Source organism: Nerophis ophidion, linkage group LG05 (assembly GCF_033978795.1).
Source record: "Nerophis ophidion isolate RoL-2023_Sa linkage group LG05, RoL_Noph_v1.0, whole genome shotgun sequence".
NCBI classification, from domain to species: Eukaryota; Metazoa; Chordata; class Actinopteri; order Syngnathiformes; family Syngnathidae; genus Nerophis; species Nerophis ophidion.
Genome location: NC_084615.1, coordinates 57,049,885 through 57,077,823, shown reverse-complemented (window position 1 = coordinate 57,077,823; position 27,939 = coordinate 57,049,885). Strand labels below are relative to the sequence as shown.

At 39.2% G+C, this 27,939-nt stretch overlaps 1 protein-coding gene and 1 non-coding gene across 3 annotated transcripts in view; one reads left to right on the top strand and one right to left on the bottom strand.

Annotated features, from left to right (window-relative positions):
- Nucleotides 1-3,735: 3,735 nt before the first annotated feature.
- pcdh10b (protocadherin 10b) overlaps nucleotides 3,736-27,939 on the top strand; it is a 46,573-nt gene continuing 22,369 nt past the window's right edge. The window contains exons 1-3 of one of the 2 annotated variants that reach the window (XM_061901566.1): nucleotides 3,736-6,533; nucleotides 14,903-14,961; nucleotides 15,659-15,765. In XM_061901566.1, coding sequence (XP_061757550.1) covers nucleotides 4,020-6,533; nucleotides 14,903-14,961; nucleotides 15,659-15,765 — 2,680 coding nt within the window. In that variant the 5' untranslated portion in view covers nucleotides 3,736-4,019. The remainder of the gene's footprint in view (nucleotides 6,534-14,902; nucleotides 14,962-15,658; nucleotides 15,766-27,939) is intronic. The other variant, XM_061901567.1, reaches the window with a different exon arrangement.
- trnan-guu (transfer RNA asparagine (anticodon GUU)) lies at nucleotides 14,540-14,613 on the bottom strand. Its single transcript has one exon. It is a non-coding gene; the product is annotated as a tRNA-Asn (tRNA).

Here is a 27,939-nt window from a genome sequence, read left to right as displayed (position 1 = left end):
TAGAGGGAAATTTAACTTTCGTATACATTTTAAAAGTATCTATACTGTAGGTACTGTACATGCAATCGTCATGTGAAGCAAAAATGAATAATTTATATTCTAAATTATTTCAAAAATATATATGTATATATCAACATATTTTATTGAATATCCATAGCTTATTAATGAATATTGTCTTTTTAAATGATTGTACTTGTTTTTAATATGTTTTATTTATAGTATTTAATCTTATTGCATTGTATTATTGATGACCAAATTTGAATATTTTTTCAACAATGTATTTTTAAATTGTGTTTAATATTGATTCAGTATTTGTTGTATAATGTTTAGCTTTACTACGAAAACAGTTTGTTCAACTGATTTTGTAAGGACACAACGGAGGTGACTCGGATGGCAGAAGCCGGGGATCGAAGCAGGAACCCTCAGGTTGCTGGCAAATGAGCCACAACGTTGCTATAACTTCCATCGATCCATCCATTTCCTACCGCTTGTCCCTCTCGGGATCGCTTATTTTGTTTATTTTTCATTTATTCTAATCATATATCCCTAGATCATAATTTGAAATAGTCCAGCAATGTCCTAGCTTTTTAATGTAGTGCTGCATGACAAATCAAAAAATGGTAAGAGCAGTGCAATGTAGATATATTTACCAGTTATTCCTATTTGACGGACAATGGTATCAATGTTTTGATTAATGCCATCCTATTTTTGATTTGACACACTATTAAAGCATTACAAATATTCAACATCTTTAAAATGAGCTTTAAGAGGTAAAAAACGCACTTTTTGAAAACATCTATCTTACCTGACGCACGCTGCCACTTTGTTGCTCGCGATAGTTTTAAGTTCATTAGTAAGGAAATAAAGTAAAAACAGTTAAATTGTTGCATTTGACACCCTATTAATGCATTACAAGTGTTAAAAGACTTCATATTAAAAAGTAAAACATATCCATCCATCATTGTCTCTTTTGGGGTGACGGGGGGAGCTGGAGCGTATCTCAGCTGCATTCGGGCAGAAGGCGGGGTACACCCTGGACAAGTTTCCACCTCATCGCAGGGCCAACACAGATAGACAGACAACATTCACACTCACATTCACACACTAGGGACCATTTAGTGTTGCCAATCAACCTTTCCCCAGGTGCATGTTTTTGGAGGTGGGAGGAACCCAGACAGTCACGGGTAGAACATGCAAAGTCCACACAGAAAGAGCCCGGGGATCGAACCCAGGACCTTCGTATTGTGAGGCACACACACTAACCCCTTGTTCCACCATTCTGGTCCCTTGTGAAGTTTCAAATGTTAAAAACATACAACATATAGGTAAAATATATACTTTTGGAAATTAACTAGTTTATGCTGCCATTTTGTTGAGAGTGATATTTTCTTTCTTTCTTTCTTTCTTTCTTTTAGTTTATTTTGAACCTGAACACACTTACAGTATAATACATCAAACATCAATTCATATCATTTCACTTCACAACATGTCCAAAAAGGAGTAGGAAGAAGCAAAGCTTATTTAATCTGACCCCTTTCCCACTTCAGAGCGTTTACAAATATATATCTTTATTTACTGACTTCTTTTTCTAGCACAATTACATCTGTGAATGATTAACACAGCAGATAATTAAGTCAGTCATAATAAAAATACTGAGATGAAGAATATCTTATTTTCAATAATTTTGAAATTTTTTCTCATAATTGTTCTTTGTTGTACTTCGTAAGCACTATTATTTTAACAATCTCTTAAACTGGATTATATTAGTACATTGTTTAACTTATTTGCAGACACTATATCGATGTGTTGTGGTGAAGAAGGAGCTGAGCCGGAAGGCAAACCTCTTAATCTACCGGTCGATCTACGTTCCCATCCTCACCTATGGTCATGAGCTTTGGGTTATGACCGAAAGGACAAGATCATGGGTACAAGCGGCCAAAATGAGTTTCCTCCGACAGGTGGCGGGGCATTCCCTTAGAGATAGGGTGAGAAGCTCTGCCATCCGGGAGGAGCTCAAAGTAAAGCTGCTGCTCCTCCACATCAAGATGAGTCAGATGAGGTGGTTCGGGCATCTGGTCAGGATGCCACCCGAACGCCTCCCGAGGGAGGTGTTTAGGGCACGTCCAACCGGTAGGAGGCCATGCGGGAGACCCAGGACACGTTGGGAAGACTATGTCTCCCGGCTGGCTTGGGAACGCCTCAGGATCCCTAGGAACAGCTGGACAAAGTGGCTGGGGAGAGGGAAGTCTGGGCCTCCCTGCTTAGCCTGCTGCCCCCGCTACCCGACCCCTAAGCGGAAGAAGATGGATGGATGGATGGACTTAATCAATTCCATAATTTAATTCCACATACTGATATGCTAAAGGTTCTAAGTGTTATACAAGAATACATATGTTTTAAATTAAATTTTCCTCTAAGGTTATATTTCTCTTCTTTAGTAGAGAATAATTGTTTTGCATTCTTTGGTAAAGGTTTTGTATGTTCTCTACATCCGACAGTAGGTATCAGTCTAATTGATCTTTTTTGTAACTCAGTTAACGAATTAAGCGCACATTTGTAATTATTTCCCCATATTTCTCACATAAATTGCTGAAGAAATAGATTAGATTAGATAGTACTTTATTTATTCCTTCAGGAGAGTTCTTTCAGGAAAATTTAAATTTTTAGTACAATGCCATTCAAGATATGGAAATAACATAATATTTGACAACTTATCAAAGCATTAAAAGAGTTCAATATGTTAAAAAAAATAGCTTCAAAGCTAAGAAGATAAAAGTTTTGTAAATAAATTAGCTTACCTGACATTTTGGGGAAGTGATATCCTGGGATGGTCACATGACTGTCACATGACCAGCCCTCCCTTAGTGTTATACATCACAAAGTTGTACACATTTTAAGCGTACTTGTTGGTTATGGCAGTGGTTCTCAAATGGGGGTACGCGTACCTCTGGGTGTACTTGAAAGTATGCCAAGGGGTATATGAGATTTTTCAAAAATATTCTAAAAATAGCAACATTTCAAAAATCCTTTATAAATATATTTATTGAATAACACTTCAACAAAATATAATTGTAAGTCCATAAACTGTGAAAGGAAATGCAACAATTCAATATTCAGTGTTGACAGCTAGATTTTTTTGTAGACATGTTCCATAAATATTGATGTTAAAGATTTCTTTTTTTGTGAAGAAATGTTTAGAATGAAGTTCATGAATCCAGATGGATCTGTATTACAATCCCCAAAGAGGGCACGTTAAGTTGACGATTACTTCTATGTGTAGACATCTTTATTTATAATTGAATCACTTGTTTATTTTTCAACAAGTTTTTTTGTTATTTTTATATCTTTTTTTCCAATTAGTTCAAGAAAAAGACCACTATACAAATGAGCAATATTTTTGCACTGTTATACAATTTAATAAATCAGAAACTGATGACATAGTGCTGTATTTTAATTCTTTATCTCTTTTTTTTCAACCAAAAATGCTTTTCTCTGATTAGGGGGTACTTGAATTAAAAAAATGTTCACAGGGAGTACATGACTGAAAAAATGTTGAGAACCACTGGGTTATGGTGTTGGTTTGAGTTCATAGTTTGGTTGTTATACCACATTTTGATACAAGCACTCGGGGGGAGGAAAGGGGACGAAAGGGGCGGGACAACATAGCTGACCAATCAGGGGAGCTATACCAATGTGTGTGTGTGTGTGTGGGTGTGTGTGTGTGTGTGTGTGTGCGTGCGTGCGTGCGTGATCAATGCAGAGAGGATAGAGAGTGCAGTTTAGAGAGCAGAATGCCAAGGAAGACACTCATAGACATGTCTCATGCGTCGTTGTGGGACACAATTGGACTTTTGTGGACTGGATTATAATTAATATTTTTATTTTTAATGATTTCCCGCCATCTTTCAGGCTGTGATTATTCCAGGGAAGGCAGGGGATGAAGGAAATGAACATTTATTTAACCCAAGGAGGATTTTAAAGCTTTTTTTTTTTTTTTTTGGTTTCTTTCCTGTCCTGCAATGTTCGCGTTCTGGATGGTCTTGTGCGTCATGGAAGGAGTCATGGCTCAGATCCGCTACTCCGTGCCGGAGGAGGCGGACCACGGCACCTTGGTGGGGAACATCGCCGAGGACCTGGGACTGGACTTGACCAAGCTGGCGTCCCGTCACTTCCAGGTCGTGCCCAGCTCCCGGACGTCGTACTTGGAAGTCAACCTGGAGAACGGAGTCCTGTTCGTGAACGAGAAGATCGACCGAGAGCAAATCTGCAAGCAGAGCGCAAGCTGCCAGCTCAACATGGAAGTGTTCCTGGAGGACCCTCTGGAGCTTTTCCGAGTGGAAATCGAGGTGGCAGACATCAACGACAACCCGCCCAGCTTCCCGGAAGCGGACATCACGGTGGAGATCTCAGAAAGCGCCACGCCAGGCACGCGCTTCCCGCTGGAGAGCGCCGTGGATCCCGACGTGGGCTCCAACTCTTTACGCGCGTACGACATGACCACCAACAACTACTTCCGCCTGGACGTGCACAGCCAAGCGGACGGGACCAAGTTCGCCGAGCTGGTGCTGGAGAAGCCGCTGGACCGGGAGCAACAGGCGGCTCACAGGTACGTGCTGACGGCGGTGGACGGCGGCCAGCCTCCGCGCACCGGAACCGCGCTGCTGGTCGTTAAAGTTTTGGACTCAAACGACAACGTGCCCGTCTTCCAGCAGCCCGTTTACGGCGTGGAGCTAGCGGAAAACGCGCCCGCGGGCACGCTCGTCATCCAGCTGAACGCCACCGACCTGGACGAGGGGGCGAACGGAGACGTCGTCTACTCCTTCAGCAACCACATCTCCAACCGCGTCAAGGACCTGTTCAGCATCGACGCGCGCACGGGCCGCGTGGAAGTGCGCGGTGAGGTGGACTTTGAGGAAAGCGGCATCTATCAGATCTTCGTCCAAGCCAAGGACATGGGACCCAACGCCGTGCCCGCCCACTGCAAAGTCCTGGTCACCGTTACGGACTTGAACGACAACCCCCCGGAGATCACCTTCAGCACTGTCACTGAGTCCGTGAGTGAAAAAGCACCGCCCGGTACTGTAATTGCTTTGCTGAGTGTGACAGACCTGGACGCAGAAGAGAACGGACAGATCGGCGTGGAGATCCTAGGCGACGTCCCCTTTAAGTTGAAATCATCATTTAAGAACTATTTCACCATCGTGACCGACGGACTGCTGGACAGGGAGCAGGCCGACTCCTATTCGGTGACAGTGGTCGCCAGGGATAAAGGGTCACCCTCGCTGACCACAAGCAAGTCCATCAGAGTCCAAGTGTCAGACGATAATGACAACGCGCCCACGTTCTCGCAAAATGTATATGACGTGTACGTTACGGAGAACAATGTGCCAGGCGCTTACATTCACGCTGTGACGGCTTTGGACCCGGACGTAGGACAGAATGCTCTCATTAGTTATTCCATACTAGAGTGTGACATCCAGGGCATGTCTGTCAAAACTTATGTGTCCATCAACGAGGAGACCGGGTACCTCTACGCGCTCAGGTCCTTTGACTACGAACAACTGAAGGAGTTTTTGTTCATGGTTCAGGCCCAAGATGCTGGCAGCCCAGAGCTGTCTACAAACGCCACGGTCAAAGTCATCATCGTGGACCAGAACGACAACGCCCCCCTCGTGTTGGCCCCAGTGGGGAAGAACGGCACCGCCGAGGAGCCTTTACCCCGCTCCGCTGAGCCGGGGTACCTGGTGACGCGTGTCGTGGCGATGGATGCCGATGACGGCGAGAACGCTAGACTCTCTTACAGCATCCGTAGAGGAAACGAGAACGGCATGTTCAGAATGGACTGGAGGACTGGGGAACTACGCACAGCGAGGCGGGTGTCAGCTAAGCGAGACCAGCACAGGTTGTACAACCTGCTGGTTGAGGTCAGAGACCACGGTCAGCCTCCCTTGTCCTCCAGCACCGGCATACTAGTGGTGTTGGTGGACAGCGTGGCGGTGGGGGGAGGTGTCGGTGTCCGAGGAGGTGGCGCCAAGGCCAAAGAAAGCAACCTGGACCTGACCCTCATCCTCATCATCGCCTTGGGCTCGGTCTCCTTCATCTTCCTGCTGGTCATGATCGTGCTGGCCGTGCGCTGTCAGAAGGACAAAAAACTCAACTTCTACACCTGCCTGACTAGTGACTGCTGCTTGGGCTGCCGCTCCTGCTGCTCGCGGCACGGCCGGGCACGCAAGAAGAAGCTTAGCAAATCTGACATCATGCTGGTGCAAAGTGCCGTGAATGTCAGCGGGGCAGGCACGGTCCAAGTCCCCGTGGAGGAGTCAGGCAGCTTTGGCTCCAGCCATCTTAACCAGAACTATTGTTACCAGGTATGTCTGACTCCTGAGTCCGCCAAAACAGACCTCATGTTCCTAAAGCCGTGTAGTCCGTCCAGGAGCACGGGCACCGAACACAACCCGTGTGGGGCCTTGGTGACCGGTTACACAGACCAGCAGCCTGACATTATATCCAATGGCAGCATATTATCAAACGAGGTAAGACACTTCTCTTGAGCACTTATATAAGTCCTAAATATAATATTATGCCGCTTTGTGTGAAGTGAACATTAGTATTTATTTAATATGTACTTGTACTTGCACATACACTACACAAACATACACTTTTTCATTGAGTAGAGTACTGTATGCAGCATTGTAGTATTTATTCACTTTGCTTGGTGAGAGGTTACATATTATGTACACTCATCACAATGTTGGTACTTACACTAGGTCATGTTGTCCAAAGTGTGGCTAATGGGCCATTTGTGGCCCACAACATGTTTTAGTCTGGCCTGCATCATATTCTAAAAATACAATTCAACATAAAGCATAAATAAAACTGCAGAGATTGAATGAAGAGCATGATATAGTGAGAAAAAGTAAATACTACTATCATTAGTACTACTATTAATATATACTAATATATAATTTGTCACCTACTTTTTTAAACAGCAAACTTTTTTCTTCAAATATGACTTACCTTTGAACATACAGGGTTTTGCCTTAATGTTATTGAATGTGGCGCGCAGCCAGGACATTTTTATTGAAAATAAGGTAGATTGATTTTTTTTTACTTGAAAACAATTTAATGTAATATATTATATTGTAGCCCCCAGAAGGAATCACACAAAGTCTGACGCTAGTTTTAACTTTTAAATCCAATCTTATGATAACAAACGGCACAATTCCAACAAGTTTTACCTCCCGTGCAACACTTTTGTCTCTGTGCTTCCCCAGACACACAACAGCACTTCCTCACATAAAACGTTGGTCTTTACAGTACGATTTGATATATATAATATCTATATATATATATTATGTGTGCAATATTGAAAAAGTCGACCCACCGAAAAAAGACTTTGATTACCGAAAACCTACCAAAACCGGATGTAAACAAAAGGCACGTCGTTGTCTGGAACGTTGTCAGCATGTCTGCGATGTGGAGGTAATTTTTATATATATTGCAGATATGCCCACAGACAGCCATCTACAAAATGTTCAAGTATTAAAACCTTTTAAGGCCCAAGCTGTTTGTTAACATGATTTTTTTTTTATTTATCTTTGTTATTTTGGCTTATTGAACCCTAATTAGAACAAAAACTAAAAATCATCTTTTAAATATGATGTACTTAGTCCATAAGTACACAAATGTGTACTTCATGTGTAGTGACATGAACATTTTTGTTTTTACACTTTTTTTTTCCAAATTCCATTGTATGTTATACTCTTCTGACACCACTGGATAGCAATGTAAGTGTCCATATGTGGGCATAAGACCCCAATTCAGTAGTGTACATCATTTTGGAAATAAGACCTAAAAGGTCCTGTCCACGCATGTGGCCATTAAGGCCGTTAGGAGTTTTAAGAGTAAGTCCAACTCGAGCAATAGCGCGAAGCCAGTGTGACGTCATGCTCGCTTCAGCACTTTTCTTTCGTCAGCGACATTGAGGGACAGAAGTAGTCTCTAAACACGAGTGCATCGTACATTTTACACCAGAAGAAGATGCTAGATTTGAATATAGTTTTTAATAAAAAAAGGTTGTTCAAATTGAAAAAATCTGATCAAAATACATTGAACAAACAATTTAAAATATGGTAAAACGATAAAAAAATACATGTGTATTTCGATGTTAATTAATAATAACAGAATGTTTTAAATGTATGCATACTTTTTTTAGTCTTTTTTAGAAGTAAATCACATCATAGCAAATTACTCGATGACGTCATGGTGACCTATACCCACGCCTTCACCGCACTGGTGTCTTGGCAGTATAAGGGAAACCCTGACATATCTAACTTTAGTTGACTTTGGCCTTTTTCTACAACACATTTTTATTGGTCTCTCTACATCCTAAAAATAGAATAAATCAAGTTAAAACATATACAAAAAATGCCAAAAGAGAGAGCAAAAAGGTGTAGTGCAACAACCAAAACTAATAATAACATACCTGTTCTCCTACAACACAAAACTGGTATGCTGACTGTTTTTCTTTAAATATATAACTTTATGGTTTGTTTACAGTACAACATTCATAGCCTGGAGTCTAATTTAGAATTTTTTTAAAATTACAGAAAAATATCACACAAAAAAAGCAAAAGTGAGGTATGTTATTAGAACAGCAGAAATGTTTACACTAATACGATAAATTACAGTAAGGTTTATTTATCGTCTTCGTTATCATGAACAACCTGTTATAACTTGTAAGAAGCGATTACATTACAGTCATTCGATTACAGCAAACATAGAAAAAACATGGCAGCTCACGGCAAGAGAAGGCATTTTGACAGCTCTTTTTTTAAATGTAGAGAAAAGTAGCAAAATGTTTACGTTTAAACATACAATAATTCCTTTAAGTATGCAAAAGACAACTAAAAACATGCCAAGGTAAAATATCTATTATACCGAAATGTTTTCTGACTCAAAGGAGAGTATTCAAAAAGAAGACATAATGAATCGTTAAAGCATAGCCTTTATGTTCAGTGAATTGATTAACGTGGATCCCGACTTAAGTTTTGATACTTTTATTAGTAGATTGCACAGTACAGTACATATTCCGTACAATTGACCACTAAATGGTAACACCCGAATACGTTTTTCAACTTGTTTAAGTCGGGGTCCACGTTAATCAATTCATGGTAAAAGTTGAAAAGCTTATTCGGGTGTTACCATTTAGTGGTCAATTGTACGGAATATGTACTGTACTGTGCAATCTACTAATAAAAGTCTCAATCAATCAATCAAGTGTGAACATCTTATTTATCTGGACAGTCATGTGTTCACACAGGTCGAGGTTGGGGTATGTTGTTTCTTAATGGGGAAAGACTAGAATGTCTCTTGTGTTCATGCTTGCTGTTAGGCTCGCGAGCAAGCCAACGCCGGTCAGTCCATAAGTTTATCCAAGTGTGGATATCAATCACAGTTTTTCGATAATTACAACTTAATACGGTAATATTATACTCACCGTTGGGAGTTTAACTGCAGTTATCAACATTATCTCTTTATCTTTACATCCCAAGTTGGGTCCTACAAAGTTTTTATACTTTAAATATTGTACTTATTGCACACTGCCTATTTAATTGTAAATGCATCTCAGTTGTAGTTTTAATTACCATTTTAGGAGGTGTTAAAATTGCCCCATAAAATCTGTAATGCTAATTAGCAGGATGTATACGGCAAATCAAATGTAAATTAGCTTTGCAATGAGGCGGCGACTTGTCCAGAGTGTACTCCGCCTCCCGCCCGAGTGAGCCAAAAGGGACAAGCGGTAGAAAATGGATGGGTAACGCATTTGTTTTTTCATGTATTATATGTTGAAATGTCACAAGGAAGTTATTTTGCATTTCATGTACCAGTAAGTGATATTGACATACCTTTTTTCTGCATGTTCACTTTTACAGTGCTCTGAAGTAAAAATTGTTAAAAAAAAACAAAACTCTAAAATGGAGACAATATGTGATCTGTCTGATAAGCTAGGAAGAAGAGACGTTAGCAGGAACAAAACAGAATATTGGACGTTTAAGATGCAGGCCGATACTTTGTTGCTAATGTCAGACCAATATCAATATCAGATCAGGACACCTGTAATTAATAACAATAATATTTTTTATCACCCATAACACAAAGCTATCACACAGGCTTTTTTCGAACCATTTAATTACATAAGAGTGTTTTTAGCCAGTAACACAATACAAATATTAAAATGGTCCACACACCCCTTCATTTTTATAATGTGACCTTCGGTGGAAAAAGATTGGACACTCCTGATATACATGGACTATCTCTGACAAGGGTTTTTGCAAAGATGCCAAGTGCTCCTGTCATATAAATGATCCAACCACCAGCAGCGCTTTATTGCTTGTGGTTTGATTTATGACTATATTAAGAGTTAAGATATGACACATCCTTTCCTTGACGTTATAAGATAAATTAAAGCTGCGAGCAGTGTTGAACTTGTCCCCTGTTGCACTGTGGGGTTCACTCAAGTCGGTCGGCACGCACAACGCTTGCAGTCACATCCTTCCCGATGCCATGACCCACCACCAAAAATTTCGGGACCTCCAAAACACAACATTTTTTGCAATACCCGACGCGTCTGGAAAATATGGGGACTTTTCAATAGGGCCCTTGCAGTGCACCTGCGGGGCTTGCTCCAATATTCGGCCCATAAAAAAATAGAATCAAATAAAGACACTTCAGGCTATCATCCTCATTTGTAGTAATTAGGATCAAGATCTGAACTTGTGAAACCAAGTGTTTAACATTTTGTATTTTGTGGCAAACCATTAGATCAAAATTTGACACCTTGCTACACCCACATCTTACGGCGTGGCAGTATTTCCCCTTAATATAATTGAATGCATTTTCATTGCTACCAAACCTTCAAAATACATATGTATATATATATATATATATATATATATATATATATATATATATATATATATATATATATATATATATATATATATTAGGGGTGTGGGAAAAAATCGATTCGAATACGAATCGCGATTCTCACGTTGTGTGATTCAGAATCTATTCTCATTTTTTTTTTAATCGATATTTTCTTTTATTTTTTTTTATTTTAATTTTGTTTTATTTTATTTAATTTTTTATCAATCCAACAAACCATTACACAGCAATACCATAACAATGCAATCCAATTCCAAAACCAAACCTGACCCAGCAACACTCAGAACTGCAATAAACAGAGCAATTGTGAGGGGACACAAACACGACACAGAAAAAAACAAAAGTAGTGAAACAAAAATGAATATTATCAACAACAGTATCCATCCATCCATTAATTTTCTACCGCTTATTCCCTTTGGGGTCGCGGGGGGCGATGGTGCCTATCTCAGCTACAATCGGGCGGAAGGCGGGGTACACCCTGGACAAGTAGCCAGCTCATCGCAGGGCCAACACCGATAGACAGACAACATTCACACATACATTCACACACTAGGGGCAATTTAGTGTTGCCAATCAACCTATCCCCAGGTGCATGTTTTTGGAAGTGGGAGGAAGCCGGAGTACCCGGAAGGAACCCACGCATTCACGGGGAAGACATGCAAACTCCACACAGAAAGATCCCGAGCCCAGGATTGAACCCTGACTACTCAGGACCTTCGTATTGTGAGGCAGACGCACTAACCCCTCTGCCACTGTGAAGCCCCAACAACAGTATCAATATAAGTTATAATTTCAGCATAGCAGTGATTAAAAATCCCTCATTGACATTATCATTAGACATTTATAAAAATAAAAAAAAAGAACAATAGTGTCACAGTGGCTTACACTTGCATCACATCTCATAAGCTTGACAACACACTGTGTCCAATGTTTTCACAAAGATAAAAATAAGTCATATTTTTGGTTCGTTTAATAGTTAAAACAAATTTACATTATTGCAATCAGTTGATAAAACATTTTCCTTTACAAATATAAAAGCTTTTTTAAAAAAAAAAATACTACTCTGCTTGCATGTCAGCAGACTGGGGTAGATCCTGCTGAAATCCTATGTATTGAATGAATGGAGAATCCTTTCAAATCCTATGTATTGAATGAATACAGAATTGTTTTAAATCGGAAAAATATCATTTTTGAATCGAGAATCGCGTTGAATCGAAAAAAATCGATATATAATCGAATCGCGACCCCAAGAATCTATTTTGAATCGAATCGTGGGACACCCAAAGATTTGCAGCCCCCATATAATATATATATATATATATATATATATATATATGTAGGTGTGGGAAAAATCACAAGACTACTTCATCTCTACAGAACTGTTTCATGAGGGGTTCCCTCAATCATCAGGAGATTTCCCACACCTACATATTGCGCTCTACCACGGTATCGAGCACTATTCTCTGGATAATCCAATCAATACATATATATATATATATATATATATATATATATATATATTTTTTTTTTTTCTTGAAAACAAATTAAATTAATACAACATATTGTAGCCCCCGGAAGAAATCCCACAGAGTATGACGTTACTTAACTTTTATTACCAATTTTATGATTAAAAACCACAATTCCAACAGGTTTTACCTCCTGTGTAAACAGTTTTGTCTCCATGCTTCCTCATTCTCCGCAAATCACTTTTCAGGCACAGACCATGTGTTTGCAAACATGAAAAAAGCTGACATCAAATCCAAACTATACAAACATAAAACATTCCCAGCAGCTGGTCGTAACAGTGTAAATTGGTATGTATAGCCTATTATTTATGCACTATTGACAAGTGATGTACTGAAAATTCGACCACCGAAAAAATACTTTGATTACTGAAAACCGCGCTTGCAAAACCGGTTGTAACCAAAACGCACGCCATTGTCTGGAGTGTTGTCACCATATCTGCAATGTTGACGTAATTTTAATATCTCACAGATCTACAAAATGTACAAATATTAGGAGGACACTGGCGGCTTTTAAGGAGAGAAAGTTTGACAAGAGTAACAGCATGAAGCAAGTGTGACATCATGCTCGCTGCAGCTCGCCCCTTTGTTAGGGACAACGAGGAGCAGAAGTAGAGTTGCTAAACACGACTACATTTTGTAATAATACCTAAAAAAGATGCCAGATTTGTTGCTGTTTGTTTTTAATTAAACTAACTACAAAGTACATAGTCAGCAACGATTGAAAATATGGCAAAACAATAAAAAAATATATATGTTAATACAAATTGATAATAACAGATCAAAGTGTACAATTTTTTAGCCTTTTTAAAGGAAAAATATTACAGTAAATTACTCAATTGTGACCACGCCTATAACCACGCTCTTTACCACACGCCCACAGCCTCGGGTATCTTGGCAGTGTCGCGGAAAACCCTGCGCAGGCAATATTTTTTCGCAATTCATCATCATCTCTTTGTGTAGTATCTTTAATTTTAACCGCGACTCATCTGGCCAAAGTCCCGAAGAGGAGTTTGTAAAAGTACGACCCCTTTTTTTCAAAGAAAAATGGCCAAAAACCAGCAGATCAAAGTTCGGCGCCACGCCACACCCACATCTTATGGCATAAGCAAAAATTGTTTGCAATTTATCATCGCCTATATGTGTAGTACCTGTAATCCTAATTGCAACTCATTTGGTCAAAGTCCCTAGGAAAATTTTGTTAATGTACGACCCCTTTTTTCGCTGAAAAATTGAAGACGAAAACCAAAATGGCCGACTTCGTTTTCGATTTCAGGTATGGGTTCCTTGGACTTTTATGTGCGTCCTGTCATGAAGACATCACCTGCGGTTTTTGAGTCGTTGCTTGAAACTAGTAGGAGGTGCTATTTTCTTCTAATTTTAAAGGTGGTGCTACAGAGCCAATTTTTTAATTTCTCTATCGGGACCCACAAAATACAAAATTGTTCACCATTTTTCAATACCTGTAAAACATGTTAAGAGCCTCAAATAGGCGTTCAAACATATAGAAGCAAAACACAGCAATTTCAATAGAGCCCTTGCGGTGCTCTGCATTGCCCCTGCGGGGATTGCTCCACTGCTCAGGCCCTAATAACATAAATATCCCCATAGCTTTCTGAAAACCCCTGAATAATTTAGTTGAAACACCTGGCTCTAAGACAGGGGTGTCGCACCTTTTTTCCACCGAGGTACGCATGCTGAAACATTTAAGTATGCGGTGGGGCACTTTGATACATTTTGTACTTGAAAGATGCTAAAACCAATGCAATGTACATCACAATATGCTAAACTATTTGACAAAACATTGTTATCTGACAAAGCAAAGAGTTGTTCAAATTATATGTAATATACCTGATAAATAATGAATTAATTTGCCATTAATTTTCAGAACATGTTGAAGGCCAATTACAAACTGCGGCAATTTGGACATGTTTGAAACTTTTATTAGTACATTGCACAGTACGGTACATATTCCGTACAATTGACCACTAAATGATAACACCTGAATAAGTTTTTCAACTTGTTTAAGTCAGGGTCCACGTTAATCAATTCATGGTAAAGAATCAAGTCATTCCTGGGTGGGCTTGAACCACCAACCTTTCGGTTAACAGCCGAACATGCTATCCGATAGCACCACAGAAACATATATACATAGCACTGCCCATATGTCCATTTAAAAAATATATATATTTTTTCATCTTAGCAAATATTTTTATGCATTTCGGCCTTTTACCCACACAAAACGTAAGTCTGTGTTGATAAGAATGATGCTTCAGGATAAGTCGACATTTCTCTTTGATATTCTCTTTGAAAACTCTCAGCAGTCATTAAGTGTGTTGAACATATGCTGCTTGCATAGTGCATTTCAGAGCGAACATGGGACATGATGCTTTTATCAAATGATGCACGCTGAACCTTGACCTTTTTTTCAGACAAAACACCAGCGAGCAGAGCTCAGCTACCTGGTTGACAGACCAAGACGAGTTAACAGGTAAACATGAAGTGTTATCTCCCGTATTCCAGTTATGACCAGTCATCAACCTTTTTTATTTACTGACACGTTCATGCTTAACCCTTTATAACCTTTTGCCCTCAGTAAATCAGAGCCAATAGTAGGAAACAAATAAAATATTTAATAGATATTGTTACACCATCCACCAAGTATTTTTGCCTGATTATAATTGTGATCCAAAATTAAATCATTCATTGATCTTGAAAATTTCAAGTATCATTATCAACATTATGACCAATACTGCCTCTGTAACCACTTGGTATTGGATCGATACCCAATTTTATAGTATCGGCCAAAACTAATGTAAAGTATCTAAGCAACAGACTAATAAGTGCTGACTATATTTTAACAGAAGTGTAGATAGAACCATGTTACAACAGAAAGTAATCGGCTGTTACCAGTAACTTAATTGTATTTTTGAGAAAATAATACACCCGAAAATCATACAATATTTTACCACATACGTCAGAAGCTAAATTAGGAGCCTTTGCAACTCGTTCTGAAATTATTCTAACATAATTTACATACCAAGGAATATATATTAATCAAATGAGGCTGCAATAAATATTGCGATATAGATTTTAGGCCATAATGCCCATCCCTAGTAGATAGCTGTGTTGTTGACATTCAAGAAGTTGTAGAATGAAATTCTTCTATTACTTCTCTTTGGTTGAAGCTCGGCGTTCCAGGAGGCAGACCTAGTCAGTTCCAAAGACAGCGGTCATGGAGACAGCGAGCAGGGTGACAGTGACCACGATGCCACCAACCGAGGCATCTCCACTGGTAAGAAGCGATGTGTTTGCTTCAAAGATGTGTGTGTTGATGCTGGGCAGCATGTGGCTTCTATTGATAGTGTTGCTTGGAGGCTGCTTGTAATCAGACAAAATGGAAGCCGGCATCATGTGGTGCATTCACACAACAAACAGCTTTTGTCCCGAGTGTTGATGACTTGGAAACGTCGACATTGTTCCACGCTGCTTCAACCGCCGATAAAGGAAATAATGACGGTCCCTGTGGACTTCTTCCACATTTTCGCTCCTGCATGGAACATTGATTATGTTCTTAGGGGGTCGTATTTCCTGTTAATTTAAACCAATGGTGTTTTAAAGGTCATTTTGCTCTGGGTTTTTTGGCCTTTTGTCATATTATAAAAATAGAATTATTGGCTTTTTAACTAGAGATACGATTAGATATGACACCTATTTGCTTTGTCAGACCTGAAACATAGCTAATTTGTTGTTGTTGTTGTTCAGTTAGTTTTGCATAGTAGTCCTCAAACTGCACTTCCTAACCAGAGTATATCACTGATTTATTACTTTCCAAACACTTCTCATAAGTACTGTTTTTTTTTCAAACAAATGGAAATACAAACACAAACAAAATAAATGAAATATCATTCGCGCATTGACACATGAAATAACGATTGAAAGTTCCCTCTTTTATTACTTATATAATTATAATGGAGACTTGTAGGCAAGCACATAAGCCACCTAAAGGCAAGCACAAATGAGTTTATACTTTTTTTAATGAATGTTTTAACATTCTGTCTTTCTTTGTTAAAATAAAGCAAGCATAACATTGTTTCCCCCAGCGTACCTATATACTTGTGAGGAGGGCTTGGTGAAAATAACTCCATCATATACAGTGATTTGCATCATCAACGATGATGCATATATTTTCTTAAACTTACTTTGGTCGAACTCCCCCTCGAACCAAAGATGATTGCTCGCTCCATTTCACTCTGTCCACCATACCTGCCTTGATGTCAATGACATCCTCAAGTACTGTATCCCAACACATTTTCTTTAATAAAGGTTAAAAAAATGTGCATACATTTAAACACAAATCTATGGTATTAGTAATTAACATTAAAGGGGAACTGCACTTTTTGGGGAATTTTGCCTAGCGTTCACAATCATCATGAGAGACAAGAACAAGAACAGACAAGAACATGTCTTTTTTTTGGATGGGGGGAGATTTAAAGATGCTAAAAAAACGCTTGAAAGATGTAGCTAACGGGGTCACAGTTGCAGCCTTCAAAGCCCTCTAAAACAACTTCAAAACCCTTGAGTAACATAGTTTATACACACTGCAAGTCTATACAATGTAGTAACAGACACCTTCATAACAATATGTAATACCGTATTTCCTTGAATTGCTGCCGGGGCGCTAATTAATTTAAAACCTCTTCTCACTCCTGCGCTCACCAAAGGCATGCGGCAAAAGTAAGCATGCGCTAATTATTTTAAAACCTCTTCTCACTTACCAAAGGCATGCAGTAAAAATTTGAGTGTGATGTAAGGATACCATCAGGAAAAGCACATGTAATAAAAAAAACGTTATTATGGTCTTACCTTTACTTCTCAATGAAGTCCATGCCAGCTCCTTCTGATCAAAAGCATTGATAACCTTTTTATAGAAGTCTTCCTTATGTTTCTTCAGTTTTAAAAGTCTCTCTGCTCTTCCTTTATTACCTCCTGCTTCGATTGAAAGTCCAGTTTAGAAAACTGTTTTATTTCAATAAACACACGCTGCTCCCTCTTGCTGATCCAGTTCATGGTCGGTCGGTGTGTAGCCATAGCGAGCTCTCGTTTGGGTTGCTCCTGACGTGCATACCGCTGCCATCAGTTAGCTCGGCTCCTCACGTGTAGTGCGGGTGACGACAGAATTATCCTCGGACAACACCCCTCTCGCTCCGTGGGTGATCTCTTTATCCCACTGCTGCCACTAGGAAGTGTTATTGTATAAATAATACACTGGGTATTTAGGACTGGAACATGCTTTATTTCAGCCCGGTTGTTTACACAGCCAGCATAGGAGTGTTACATCCTAAAAGGTCCGTCATATCCGTCCCAGCACATATAACGTCACTCATTTCACTTCTTCTGTAGCCGAGTAGTCGCATATTGGATAACTAGCGCCCTCTACCACCAGGAGGCGGGAGGCATTTAGTGACTCATATTTGACACACGCAGCTACGGTATTGTGACGGTCTCAAGCCCTCGTCTTGCGGGTTCCCAGGACCACCAAGAAAGGACATGGCTTGAGCATTTTGGATTTGTTTATTTTTCAATAAAACCTCAGTCCAGGTCGCTCTTTCGCCCCTCCTCCGCTTGCTCGCCGTCTCCTCGCCGCTATCTTGGGCCGGGCTCCAGCGTGCCCTGCCTGTCTGTCGGACCGTTGGCTCCACCTCTCCACAGGTACTGGTATATTAATAAAATATAGCTGCTTACTGGTCTTTTTAGCATACCGGTATTCAATAGCTTGGACCTTAAGTCCTACTGAAAGGCTCTTAATCTTCTTCCCTTTATGTGATTTCAAATTACCGGTATTGAAATCAGCCTCCTCCATTTTGAAAATGATTACAGGGGAAGTGTCACGAGTTTGACCCGGCGGTAATACTAAGCATGCGCTAATTCTTTTGTGAAGCGAGTTTGACCCAGCAGTAATTCAAGGCAGCCGCATACTACATGCCCGGCGGCAATTCAAGGAAATACGGTATGTTCAATATTTACCATATTATGGTCATTCTAATCATTGCCGGAAAAAATTCTTTGGCACATTTATTTTTCCGTTTCCATAGCAGCGCACGTCCGACTTCCAGTATGTCCCTACTTCCGGATACAAAACGCTTGTGTGATGAACTACTGCTTCCAGAAGCGAGCACGAAAAAGAGGGTGAAACGTTGGAGCAGACAGAAGCCGAGAAAGTGAGATGAAAGTGAATCAAAGCTGAAAATGTGGAATTTGAAGCTAAGCTATTTCAACATAAATAGATTACTTACCCAAAGTCAACGGGAAACGTCCCCGGCCAGCTGGACCAAAGAGACGATTGTCCATTGAGTGAGTCACTTTAATATCGATCATGATACACGCAGCACGTCATGCTTGTTAGTAAAACTACAATACATACGCTGTCCGGTTAGCTCAGCTGTGTACAAAAAAAACAATGAAATTAGGGCTTATAATTTACAGATATGATAATATGATTGTTCACGTTTTCCAGTCAGTACAGACTGTTGTCGTATCACAGTGTGTTGTGCATTACAACACTCAAACAGGTTTCGTGGTGACGTTGAAGCCAGCTTATCCCTTCCATAGCATGCCCGTGTGCTAGAAAAATATTTCCTCAGCGTTCGCACTTTCCATAACAATGTCGCTACAGCTTGGTTAATATACAGGTTGCGGAACACAAATGAAGTATTGTTCACGGTTGTTGAATGCATTTTAAAGTGATTTAGTGGTCTAATTGATGGCTTTCATTAGCTGCTTTGTTAACCACCAAAAACGAGCTGATTTGTATATGTTAGTTACAAAGATTGTGAGTGATGGACAACATTCCAAAAAAAGTGCAGTTCCCCTTTAAGATACTATAAGTTTTATCGTACTATTGTTTTGCTCTATTTTTCAGTTGATATTATTGTACAATGGCTATATATACATTGGTGGCTGCCAGTCTTTCAAGTAGGGGAAGCTCATTTTTACTTACTTTCTAAATACAAATACAGTCTTTAGAAAGACAAAATGATATAAAGATCCTAGTGTGTGAAGGTGAGTGTAAATGTTGTCTGTCTATCTGTGTTGGCCCTGCGATGAGGTGGCGACTTGTTCAGGGTGTATCCCGCCTTCCGCCCGATTGTAGCTGAGATAGGCTCCAACAACTCCAAAGGAAATAAGCAGTAGAAAATGGCTGGATGGATGAATTTTACAAAGAAAACATCATTTACAAGTTCGTAAAATTGAATGAATGTTGAAAAATGCTCAGGCGTTGGTTTATATTTCAAGATTGCTGGTGTACTCATTTTGCTGTCACTCAAAAATTCAATTACATTAAGGGAAAACCCTGAAGTTGGACACGGTGATGTATGAAAGTAAATAATTTGATGTGACATGCACTTGGGGATAGGTTGATTAGCAACACTAAATTGGCCCTAGTCTGTGAATGTGAGTGTGAATGTTGTCTGTCTATCTGTTTTGGCCCTGCGATGAGGTGGCGACTTGTCCAGGGTGTACACCGCCTTCCGCTCGATTGTAGCTGAGATAGGCACCAGCGCCCCCAAAGGGAATAAGCGGTACAAAATGGATGGATGAATTTGATGTGAGTGTAGATTTGAAAAAATACATATATTTACTTGTGAATAAAGGTAAATAATAATGTTTGTGCAGTCACTTTTAGTAGTAGACAAATTATAATTGTATAAATTCAAGCTTTGAAACCCTGCTAACTTTGTTACATTATTCTTTTATGTTATGAAATTATTCATGTCGTGCTGCTTATTGACTGATTGCCCCTTTTACACATTTAAGTGCTTTGAATTATCTTATGTTTTTATCAAATTGGTTTGATGTTGGACATTCCTGTCACTTCTGTTCCTCGTGCAAAGAAGAACAGAAGGTAAATGTTGACGGTAAATGTTAAAAATATGCTGCATGCATCTGATCCAAATGAGGTGCAAAGAGCTGAAGCCATGTTGATTTTACTGTTGCGTGTTTGTAAATATGTGGCAAAGGTAATGAGGAGGCTGCACACGGTGTGAGCTCCGCCACTCGCTGCTGTCGACGACTTCACTGCATGTGACGAGCCTTTTAATGAGGCTGCATTCGCACCGCAACCATGCCAAGTGAATCAAATAGGTGGAAAACAGAGCCTTTATCTGCTAAGTTAATGTGCTTGTTGGAGCTTTAGAGGACACATCGTTATAAAGCAAAGGATGGCAATTTGCTCTTTTTTAGGGTGAACATATATATATACACCTAGTGTGTGTGACTTCCTATATTCACACACACTTATATATATATATATATGTATATATATATATATATATATATATATATATATATATATATATATATATATATATATATATATATATATATATATATGTTTATTTATATGTATGAATATATATACAAACCCTGTTTCCATATGAGTTGGGAAATTGTGTTAAATGTAAATATAAACGAAATACTATGATTTGCAAATCATTTTCAACCCATATTCAGTTGAATATGCTACAAAGACAGCATATTTGATGTTCAAACTGAAAAACATTTTTTTTTTTGCAAATCATCATTAACTTTAGAATTTGATACCAGCAACACGTGACAAAGAAGTTGGGAAAGGTGGCAATAAATACTGATAAAGTTGAGAAATGCTCATCAAACACTTATTTGGAACATCCCACAGGTGTGCAGGCTAATTGGGAACAGGTAGGTGCCATGATTGAGTATAAAAACAGCTTCCCAAAAAATGCTCAGTCTTTCCCAAGAAAGGATGGGGCGAGGTACACCCCTTCACCCACAACTGCGTGAGCAAATAGTCAAACAGTTTAAGAACAACGTTTCTCAAAGTGCAAACGCAAGAAATTTAGGGATTTCAACATCTACAGTCCATAATCTCATGAAAAGGTTCAGAGAATCTGGAGAAATCACTCCAGGTAAGCGGCATGGCCGGAAACCAACATTGAATGACCGTGACCTTCGATCCCTCTGACGGTACTGTATCAAAAAAAAACCCCATCAATATCTAAAGGATATCACCACATGGGCTCAGGAACACTTCAGAAAACCACTGTCACTAAATACAGTTTGTTGCTACATATGTAAGTGCAAGTTAAAGCTCTACTATGCAAAGCGAAATCCATTTATCAACAATATCCAGAAACGCCACCGGCTTCTCTGGGCCCGAGATAATCTAGATTAGGGGTCAGCAACCTTTACCACTCAGAGAGCCATTTCGACCCGTTTCACAAAATAAAGAAAACAATGGGAGCCACAAAACTCTTTTGAAATTTAAAATGAAATAACATTGCATACAGAGTTTTTTATTGCATTGTGCTATGTATAAACCAGGGGTTTAAGACACGCGGCCCGCACCTTAATATAAAAATGTAATGCTTGACAGCATCACACTTTCCAACCCTCCCAAATTTTCCAATAAACTCCCGTATTTCTGAGTAACCATACTCGCGATTATCTACTGGTTTTTGCCCAGATACTGTATCAATAATAGGGGAGTGCTATGAAGGCACTGCCTTTGGCGCCCTCTACAACATGTACAACAGCTTACAACCCCCTGTTAAATGTTGTAAGTGGCATCTGTAGACACACGCAATCGACTGCAAGGCATACTTGTTCAACAGCCATACAGGTAAACAACTTTAACACTCTTGCTAATATGCACCACACTGTGAACCCACACCAAACAAGAATGACAAACACATTTCGGGAGAACATCCGCTCTGTAACACAACATAAACACAACAGAACAAATACCCAGAATCCCATGCATCTCTAAATATTCTAGGCTACATTATACACCCCCGCTAGCACCAACCCCCCCCCGTGCGTCGGTTGAGGTGGGCATCGTTGGGGGGGGACGGGGTTTGGTGCTAGTGGGGGTGTATGATGTAGCCCGGAAGACTAAGGGATGCATGGGATTCTGGGTATTTGTGCTGTTGTGTTTATGTTGTTTTACAAAGCGGATGTTCTCCCGAAATGTGTTTGTCAGTCTTGTCTGGTGTGGATTCACAGTGTGGCGCATATTAGTAAGAGTGTTAAAGTTGTTTGTATCACAACCCTCGGTGTAACCTGTATGGCTGTTGAGCAAGTATGCCTTGCAGTCACTTTTGTGTGTTACCAGAGGCTGTATACCACATATGACTGGCCGTCACACAAATAACGGGATGGAAAAGCGGGCGCGACGACATGTTTAAGAGGACGTTGAAGGCAATGCCATCGCGGCACGCCCTCGATATAGAAGTCCGAGTGAAAATTGGAGAATGTTAGCCCCGGGTGATTCTTCGGAGAGGCACTAAAATCCGGAAACCTTCCGGAATAATCGGGGGGTCAGCAATTATTCAGCTGAGCCACATCATAGTGATCAATGAGCCGCATGCGGCTCCAGAGCTGTGGGTTGCCGACCCCTGATCTAGATGAACTGATGCAAAGTGGAAAAGTGTTCTGTGGTCTGACAAGTCCACATTTCAAATTTTTTTGGGAAATATTCAGCATTGGTGTACAGCCATTTTCAAATCTCTCCAGCGATGTTCAATCTGGGCTCTGGCTGGGCCACTCAAGGACAATTACAGAGTTGTCTTAAATTGATTTAGTTTTAGTATACACAATTACACAACATTTTAGTTTGCTAAAATTACAGTCAACTTTGTTGACTACAATATAAAATATAACAGATAAGGCCTCTTTCAAGTTTATTTGAAAGCACCTTTATTTAGACTACCTGCACAGCATTTGTTTCACACAGTGGTCTGCAACCTTTAATTTTTTGTTCTACAGGAAAACCAACCTGACCACATGAATCGAACTCTTCTTCATTTTCTTTTTTCTCTTTTTGCCAATTATTTATAGTTAGCTCACCCAAGGGGTTGCACACTTGAGAAGCTGAACTGAAGACACAGGCTTCCAGTCTTTTTTACTTGCGCCTCAGGACTCGACCAGTGTGCCTTCATGGCCTCACAGACAGTCAGAAATTTTAGAACTCTTTCAAATTTGCAGGAGACAGCCAGAATGTGTCATCATGCAACATGCATTATGACTATGTAACAATATTATTAACAGCTTTGTCTATCGTGTGCCAAATTTATATTAGTTATATCTTGTATCGTTGATATCGCGCAACCCCAAGTACAATACATCGCAGGGTTAATTAAATATAAAAATAGTAATGACAGTATTCTGCGATGAGGTGGCGACTTGTCCAGGGTGTACCCCGCCTTCTGCCCAATTGTAGCTGAGATAGGCGCCAGCGCCCCCCGCGACCCCAAAAGGGAATAAGCGGTAGGAAATGGATGGATGGATGACAGTATTTTCCAGCAGCCCTAACATCAACATGTAAGAGAATCAAGCAGTCAGAGAGTCATGAATACCGTATTTCCTTGAATTGCCGCCGGGGCACTAATTAATTTAAATCTCTTCTCACTCCTGCGCTTACCAAAGGCATGTGGTAAAAGTAAGCATGCGCTAATTATTTTAAAACCTCTTCTCACTCCGGCACTTACCAAAGGTATGCAGTAAAAATTTGAGTGTGATGCAAGCTTGGACCTTAAATCCTACTGAACAGCTCTTAATCTTCTTCCTTTTATGCAATTTCAAATTACCGGTTTTGAAATCAGCCTCCTCCATTTTGAACATGATGACAGGGGAAGTGTCACTCGTGACGTCACAGGTTTGACCAGGCGGTAATACTAAGCTTGCGCTAATTGTTTTGGGAAGCGAGTTTGACCCGGCAGTAATTCAAGGCAGGCGCCTACTATATGCACTGCGGCAATTCAAGGAAATACGGTATGTCATAATTAATTTGATTAAAAAAATAATAATGGCAGCATTTGAAAGCTAACACTTATATAATCATCGTTCTCCCACCACTAAAAATATAGCTCTTATGCACTAGTAAATAGTAAATGTACTTTTTCATATCTACACTAACATCAAGGTATTTACTTTCATACCAAGGTCAACAGGTAGACACAAATATATGATTAATTTTGAAAATGTGTTTTCCTCACAGGTCTGTCAAGTGCAGGGTTTAAGAGGTTGTTTGAATTCAGTGACTTTTAAAGCTGTAACATTTATGTTTAATGTAAGAAAGCAGCTGCTGCTGTTTCCTCGAGTGTTGGAGCATCTTGAACGTCAGCCCTTCTGTTGAACAAAAGTCTCTTACACGCTCGTCACAACAATAACGTGAATAAACACACACGCTCCATTTGTTAGTCTGTTGCAAACCCTGTGATCAAACACTTGGAGAAACAATCATCTGTTCACTTGCTCTCACAATGCTGTTTACAAAATCTATTTCATCTTTCAGTATTAACCTTTAAAAAGCAGCTGGTCCTTCTATTTCAAGTTGTGTTAAAAAGTTTTGTGTTACAACTTTTCAAACAATGCAGTCCTACGTATATTTAACATTGTAAAAATGTAGTTTTTGTTTTGTTGTGATCACTTGGATGAATAGTTAGTGTAATTTGATACAAATGTCTTATAGCAGTTACCGTAGCGTGACAAAAGCAACCACGTATACTTACTGAAGGATTTGCAAGGTGATGCATTTTAAAAGCTTTTACACATACTTTATTAAAAGCAAATCATATCTAGTTAAGCATTTAGTCCTATGATTGTAATGTGGGGAAGAGCAACAAGTTACTTTGTTGCAGAGAAATCATCTTAGTGACTTTAAACAGATTATATTCTTTGTTTGATGAGGATAATTGATAGCCTCGCTAAGCAGGCAGCAATTCCACTTTCGCAAAACAAAGACTTTGTGAGCACAGCGAGTTTACCAGATGACAGCCGTCATGTTACAGTCATGGACTGTGCCACAATATGGCAGTATGCAAATGTATCTTCCATGTTATAGTAATATTAAAGTGTTGACATATATTATATTACATATATTATATTACATAATACTAAAGTATTTGGAAATACAGATTTTAAAACGTCCTTTTTTTACCCACTACTTTAAAAATACAATACATACCAACAACAGATATACCATAAATTCTAGACGATAAGACGCTAGTATTTCCTACTCTTTGAACCATGAGGCTTGTAGAATGTTGAAAATGTGTGTTTTTGGCACCATCTTTTGAAGGACTTGCTCACTGCAGGTGCTGCGAGTTGAACGTCTACAGACTTTATTTTTTTTAGTGCTTTCAACCAGAAGTAGAAGTGCTGTTCCGTCTTCTCCTTGTTCATAGCGTTCTACTCGTACGGATTCTTCATTCATCACTCCAAGCAACGATTGTAAGTTTTATAATATCCATACATTGCTCTCGTGATTGTGCCACTTTCTCATCATACATTGTATGGATATTGTATGGATATATGATTGTATATATATTGTTTTGGCTTCGTAAATTGACCAAAACATCACTGTGGAGTTATTGAGTCTGTTTAGCTGATTGGAGAGCGAGCTTCTGCAGCTAATGGGTCTATGGCGATGACTTCTGTTTTGTTTGATCAGCCGTTTTACTGCTTTTTAGGTAATATTTATGTGTAAATAACTAATTTCACAATGTATATAGCTGTGGCTTTTAGTCCGGAACAGCTAATAAACAGATTTTTTTTTCCTCCAACATTTTGTGGGTGCGGCTTATATACCGGTACTCTCTCGAGTCCGGAAAATACGGTAATTCAAAACAAGTTGTCATTTTTTTGGGGGGGGGGGGGTTTTATCAAAGAAATTGGAGTTTAAAAGAAGGAAAACAATGTCATACATTGTATTTTACTTTTAGCGAAAGCCATTTTTTTTTATAAAGTTGTTCTTTTTCGAGATTATATAAATTTCACTTTGCATAGAATAATTTTCGAAAAACTAAATGAAGAGCTTCCATTTGAAGGCAATACTTCTGTCTTAAATATAATACTTCTTAAAACAAAAATGTAGCTGCGCACTTTATGTGCAAATAAATGATAAACTCTGATTATGAGAAAAATAAAGTGCAAACATAAATTTTCTCTCTTAAAAAAAACATTTATGTAAATACAATTGTAGAATGGCACATTGTATGCAAATAAATAATACAATTCAATATTAAGATACATAAAGTGTAAAATTAAATATTCTGTATTAAACAAAACATCTCTCTAAATAAAAATGTAGCATGACACATTTTATGCAAATAAATAATACATTACAATATTGAGATTAATACAATTCCAACTTAAATATCAATTTTTTATTCAAACATGTCTGTAAATAAAAATGTTGCATTGCACATTGTATGCTTATAAATAATAAACTCCAATACTTAGATTCATAGAGTGTAAACTCAAATCTTCTGTCTTGAACACAACATGTTTGTAAATAAACATGTAGCATTGCACATTGTGGTTAGTGTCCGCCCTGAGATTGGTAGGTCGTGAGTTCGAACCCAGGCCGAGTCATACCAAAGACTATAAAAATGGTACCCATTACCTCCCTGCTTGGCACTCAGCATCAAGGGTTGGAATTAGGGGGATAAGTCACCAAAATTATTTTCCAGCACAGCCACCGCTGCTGCTCACTCCTCCCCTCACCTCCCACTAGGTGGAACAAGGGGATGGGTCAAATGCAGAGGGTAATTTCACCACATCTAGTGTGTGTGTGACTATCAGTGGTACTTAACTTTAACTTTAATTAAATGAAGCTCTCGTGATTGTGCCACTTTCTCATCATACATGATACTTGCAGTAAATGATTCCACCACAGTAAACTGCTTTTCAGCAAGTTGTTTTGTTGTTACTTTCATTTTCGCCTCATAACGAGTCATACCAAAGACTATAAACATGGGACCCATTACCTCCATGCTTGGTACTCAGCATCAAGGGTTGGAATTTAGGGTTGAATCACCAAAAATAATTCCCGGGCGCGGCCACCGCTGCTGCCCACTGTCCCCCTCACCTTCCAGAGGGTGATCAAGGATGATGGGTCAAATGCAGAGAATAATTTTGCCACACCTAGTGTGTGTGTGTGACAATCACAGGTACTTGAACTTTTTAATAAGTTGCATTGCACACCTCCACACTGTTCCTTTATTTTGATCAAAGTTCCCTCTTTCATTTGCATCAGCTGTGGCTATGTTGCTGTGTGTGTGAATCTACGCTATGGAAATGACAGGGAGGGCGGAAGTTCGGAAGCTCCTTTGGGCAAATAATCTGGTTATGGTTATTGTATTAGTTCATTGGGAACATGCGTACAATAACAATATGGTACAACAAATATTCTCAGTTTCTCATTTCTACATGTGCGAGATGAATGTGAGAAAAACATTGGTTTTATATTTTTTACATCTTTAGTTAATTGATAAAATCAGTTTATCGGCAAGGGCTAATCCAAATGTATTTATCATTGAATTTATTACATTACATAATAATAATAAATGTTATTTGTAAAAAGCACTTTACATTGAGCAAACAACCTCAAAGTGCTACATTGTATTTAAAAAAAAAAAAAATAAAT